This window comes from Humulus lupulus, chromosome 3, assembly GCF_963169125.1.
Source record: "Humulus lupulus chromosome 3, drHumLupu1.1, whole genome shotgun sequence".
In the NCBI taxonomy this organism is placed as follows: domain Eukaryota; kingdom Viridiplantae; phylum Streptophyta; class Magnoliopsida; order Rosales; family Cannabaceae; genus Humulus; species Humulus lupulus.
In genome coordinates this window covers 24,177,222-24,182,665 of record NC_084795.1, presented here as the reverse complement: position 1 = coordinate 24,182,665, position 5,444 = coordinate 24,177,222, and the positions used below count along the sequence as shown (strand labels likewise).

The 5,444-nt window shown below is 34.4% G+C and overlaps 1 protein-coding gene across 1 annotated transcript; it reads left to right on the top strand.

Moving 5' to 3' along the window:
- The first annotated feature begins 2,053 nt into the window (after positions 1-2,053).
- Positions 2,054-4,915, top strand: LOC133822336 (uncharacterized). Its single transcript, XM_062254626.1, has 4 exons — positions 2,054-2,729; positions 3,060-3,491; positions 3,629-3,938; positions 4,145-4,915. The coding sequence occupies exons 1-4, from the start codon at positions 2,298-2,300 to the stop codon at positions 4,285-4,287; spliced, it is 1,317 nt and encodes a 438-aa protein (XP_062110610.1). The 5' UTR covers positions 2,054-2,297; the 3' UTR covers positions 4,288-4,915.
- The last annotated feature ends 529 nt before the right edge of the window (positions 4,916-5,444 follow it).

Here is a 5,444-nt window from a genome sequence, read left to right as displayed (position 1 = left end):
AGATGTAGGAACCAGTTATTGGGTTTTGAAGCCAACAACACGAGGAACACGATGGTGGTGACGGATCGGCAAACAGATGCCCGAGGTGGCCGAATCGCAACTTTGAAGTCGCGGGGTGGCCAAACTTAAATCAACCAGTTGAGGTGTTTAATCGGCGAGTGAGCTCTAGATTCCCGCATGGTCGATAGTTCGGAGGCCTCTGAATCCAACGGTCCGGCGCGTGGCTATAATTGGTGACCGCCGGTGGACGTTTGGTGGTCGGGCAGACACACGCACACGAGAGAGAGAGAGAGAGAGAGAGATTTTATGAGAAGAGAGAGAGAAAGACTCGGTTAAAAGGCTGAAGCCTTTTTTTTAATTTATTTATTTATTAAATTACACTTGGACCCAAAATACTAAAATTCTTTTCAAATAAGCCCTTTAGCAAAACTTTCTTAATTTTATAAAAATCCCCAATTAAAATTATATGACATTTGAGTCCAATACTTAACTACTCAAGTTTCTCTCTTTAATCTCATTAAAAACATAAAATGATATTTTAAACACTATTTTTCCATTACTATTTCTTAAATTTGTAAACTTGTACATTTTATGTATTAAAACTCTGATTTATAATAAAAAATGTATAATGAAAATGTTGAATATTACAATAACTATCCACATTCTAAAATCAACTTTTAACAAAATAGTGTCAATACAATAGTCTTTCCTTATATATATTATATAACAAGTACACTACATAAATAACAACATTAGATAGAGTTTGGTTAACCATAGCAATCTTTTTTGCACCTATATAACTCCCAATTTCTTTTTTATTATAATTTTACATAATATTTTTTACAATACAATATATATAAGTAATAGGGTGTTGTTATTTAGCACTTTAAGGATATCAATAACACATGAGGTGACACTCTATAATTATTTAGCAATATCTCATAATACTTATTAAATTCAAATATATGGGATCCGATATTAGATTGTACCAATAACAATATATCATTTTCTCGTAATGTTGGACATCAATGATGCCCTTAGCAATTCTCTAAGTAATAAGTTCGCTCATCCACTAGGCAAAAGCCTAGTTTGCCTAAGGTCTCATATTTTTCTTTCATTTTTTCATGAGAAAAAAGGCCCAAAAAAATGGATGAAAATAAGACGTCAAAAATTATCTTGTAATGAGAAATAAGGGCAACAAAGAATTTTTTTTTAAAAATAAGGCCTCAATTTTTTTTTATATAGATCTAATGCCACAAAACATGTTGAATAAACCTCATAAGTAAGAAATTAATTCAAACAAGTTTACATTGATTAATAGTATTACGTAGACATTAAAAGAAATTACTAACACAAAATATGATAGAGTACTTTTTTTCTTTTTAAAATAAAAAAAAAATTAAAAAATAACTTCATTCAACAACAATCACAATTACATAAGAATTGACAAGTCATCCATGTAGGCTTGACAAACAAGGGAAGATGGCCATTCCACAAACCACTAACTTTAAAAAAACAAAGCTTTTTTGGCTAACATTTCAAACGGCAAAAATATTTGCACCTCTTGGAATGAACTCAACACCTTGACTTTGAGAGCTAGAAATAAGAGGTCATTTCAGTCCCACAAAATGGTGGGAGTATGTGTGGTTGACCGTACGTAAAAGTATAAAATGTGATAAATTAAGGTATCTTATAACATTTATATGAAAATTAGTATAATTTTCTTTACTTTAAAATGGTGCTAGTTGAAAAAAGTTGTTTTGTTTGTATTAAGCTGATTATTTTTTAATAGAGGAAAGAATCAATGACAAAGGAGATGCCAAGTCCCGAAGTTAAGTTAAGTTTGTTATATATATGAAAAAGATGTCAGAATAATATTAAAAAAAAATATGTATATGTGTATAAGAGAAGAAGGTGGTCACATGTAACGCATCATATAATATGTCCGTGCACCTAATGAATCCAACGGTCGACCATAAATATTCAAACTTTTTACTCTGTTTCGGTTCTCACCGCTACAAGTTAACACTTTTCTTTATGTTATTATAATAATATTAGTATTCTTGGATCGCATTGATTTCTACTCTGGAGTATAGCAGTTTGGTTCAGACTTAAAGTTTTTGAAAATGGCGTCGTGGGCTGATCTGATTTGCCACCCCCGTCATTTCTCAGCTCCCAGTTTCGAAAACTAGCTTCAAGATCTCAACTGGGTCGTAGCCATTTCTGCTTCAATACAAGTATATATATATATAACATATACATATATTCAATCCTTGACCTTAACTAAGCTATAACTCATGGCTGAGCCTCGTGTGAAAACAGAGAGTCAAACAATCCAAATACCTCTTCTCACTCCAAATCAAGAGGAGAGAGAAGGAGAAAACGAGGATTTGAGTGAAGCCCTTGAAGGGTTGGAGAAGTTTCTGGCGTTTCTGGGTTTTAATCAGGCTTGTTATCTAAGCTTTGCTCTTTCTTGGACTGCCTTTTTGGTAATTGGGGTTTTGGTTCCGCTCCTTGTGCTTGAGTTCTCCAACTGTTCGAGCTGTGAGAAGTATCAGATTAAGAATTTCGAGCTCCAAATCGTGGCCACGCAGGCGTGTCTCGCCGCCGTCTCTTTGCTCTGCCTTTCCCACAACTTTCGAAAGTATGGCATACGGAGGTTCCTTTTTGTCGACCGCCATACCGGCCACATGCTCCGGTTTCGAAAGGATTATGTTAAGCAGATTTCGGTAAGGATCAAAACATCACCAACAACCAAGTGTGTATCTCTACTCTCGATCACTTGTTATTTATATACACATTATGCATGATTATTTTATGAGCCTAAGATTAATATTTTGGTATGACAACACGATTTGATTTGGGCTTGGTTTGGTTCTATATGATGTTGGATTTGTCTAATTTTGTTCAGTTATATGTCTATATAATAAGAACGAGAATTGCCACCTATAATGGTATGAACCAAAATCTTTTATACCAAAACTTGACATTAGTTGTAGATATTTAAAGATCTAATTTTTCTGTCCTCTCATTATTTGATTCTGTTATTACTTTCACAGGGCTCCTTACGCTTGCTTGTTTTGTGGGCACTTCCATGTTTTATACTAAAGACAGCACGAGAGATTGTTCGAGTGTATTATATAAATCGTGGTTCTTGGTGGGTTTCAACTGCTATTTTACTAGCATTGGTTGTGTCCTGGACTTATGTGAGTACAATCTCTCTAACAGCCAGCATTTCGTTTCATTTGATATGCAATTTGCAAGCTATCCACTTTGATGATTATGGGAAGCTCTTGGAAAGGGAATCTGATGTTTTGGTATTTATAGAGGAGCACATTCGCCTGCGTTACCATTTATCTAAGATTAGCCATCGCTTTCGGATCTTTCTAGTTCTACAGTTCCTTGTTGTTACCACTGGTCAATTTGTCACTCTATTCCAAACCACAGGGTATAGTGGAATGGTTACTTTCATTAATGGAGGAGATTTTGCAGTAAGTTCAATGCCATAAGATTAGAAAGGCACAAGTTTTCTTTTAACATTTTATGCCTTGCTTGATGGCACAAGCGTTCTAAAAACAGATGAAGCATGACCTTTTTTAACTTGTTTATTTCTCCCCAAAAATTCCAGGTCTCCTCAATTGTCCAGGTAGTTGGGATTATTGTTTGCCTGCACGCTGCAACGAGAATTTCCCATAGAGCACAAGGCATAGCATCACTTGCAAGTAGATGGCATGCGTTAGTAACATGCGGTTCTAATGATTCATCTCATCATAGAGGTTCAAACAACAATATGCTAAACTTGGAAGCTGTCCATGCATTGAATTCATTGGATTTAAGTTACTCTGAGAGTGATTTGGAGTCAATGGATTATGTTGCAATGCCAACTAATACACAACTAGTTTCTTATATGTCATCATATCACAGGAGACAAGCATTCGGTAGGGATTCTTATCTTTGCTTCTGGTTCATGTCAGCTTCCTTTTCCCATATATATCTTGTGTACTAGTTTTGGTTTAATTTTTAAGACACAAGGCACAAATATTAGTTTTGAGAAATTTCATATGAACTATGCTGTGACATGTCTCAAAAGAATCTGTCTGGTGTGTTGAACTTCACAGTTTGTGTTTTTTTATTGGCTACGCAGTGATGTATTTGCAAACCAATCCAGGAGGTATTACAATATTTGGATGGACGGTTGATCGCGCCCTCATCAACACCATCTTCTTCATTGAACTATCTCTGGTTACCTTTGTGCTGGGGAAGACTATTGTGTTCACATCAAAATGAATGAGTTTCTACAACAACTTAGGGCTGCTCAACATGGTCTCTTTTTCCAGGCTTGTGTTTGTTTCCATCACCAGACAGCTTACAACGAAGTCGCCTTTATCTGGCTCACTTGCAACACTTCACCAGTCCTAGAAAATCCGACAGAAGCGAATTGTTTTGCGCCTATGTTCCAGGAAGTTCTAGCTGCTTTTCTTGGTTCATACCAAATACCTGGGCTAGTCAATAAGAAGACTCAAAACTGGCATTCCTCCAATCTGCTGTACATCTTATATTATGTGAAAAAAAAAATGGATTTCACATTATTTATTTCCTGAAAATAGGTTAAAGGTACAAGTTCAATAAATTTTTTTCAAAATTTGTTGTCTTTTTCATAATTTGAAATTTATAATACAAAAAAATCTTGCAGTACTCGGTTTAGTGGTTGATTTCATAATGATTTACAAAACGAGAAATTACTAGTTCCAGTGGAAGGTTGTGCTAAGCTCCTAGTTGAGCCTTATAGTTTCAACACAATAAACAGAAGGCTTGGAAACCGTCCAACTTAGCCAGCTTCTAGGCAGTAGCTTGTTATGTAATTCGAACCTAGTTCAATGTACTTAATTTTAGATTTGATTTACTTTCTAACTTTTTTAAATGATTTGATAACCACTTGATCATTGAACGATTCTGAGCCGAACAAAATTTGTTCTCGAGAAGAATATGAACTGCAACTTATAATAGATATGTATATTTATTTTCTTGGGGTTAAATATGAGTTTTTTTTATTGAACATCAATAATGGCAATAATATACCAAAACTATTCTTTCACATATAGGAAGCACCAAACAATAATATACCTTAAAAAAATTCAAGTATATCATGAAAAAGCAAACACATACTAAACATTCACAGTAAATTTTGAGTACAAAATTTGATTATGAGAGGTGGCAAATGAATGAAAATAGATATTATAACATTGATAACATAAAAGTAGGAGTTAAAAAATTAGTGGAGGCTTCAAAGAAAGGTCCAAAAGATTGAGAGAATTTATCGAACTCCGGAGCATGTGCTTGATATATATTAAGCAATCTATTTCGGGTTGACATAACCATTATATTATCAACCCAAATGACTTAATTAATTACTTGCACTTGCATTAACTGAAACCAATAGTCAT

Bases quoted from the DNA above. Each gene is read 5' to 3' on its own strand.
- LOC133822336 (XM_062254626.1), top strand. From the start codon at position 2,298: ATGGCTGAGCCTCGTGTGAAAACAGAGAGTCAAACAATCCAAATACCT. The intron at 2,730-3,059 runs GTAAGGATCAAA...TTACTTTCACAG, and splicing joins ATTATGTTAAGCAGATTTCG to GGCTCCTTACGCTTGCTTGT. The intron at 3,939-4,144 runs GTAGGGATTCTT...TTGGCTACGCAG, and splicing joins TCACAGGAGACAAGCATTCG to TGATGTATTTGCAAACCAAT.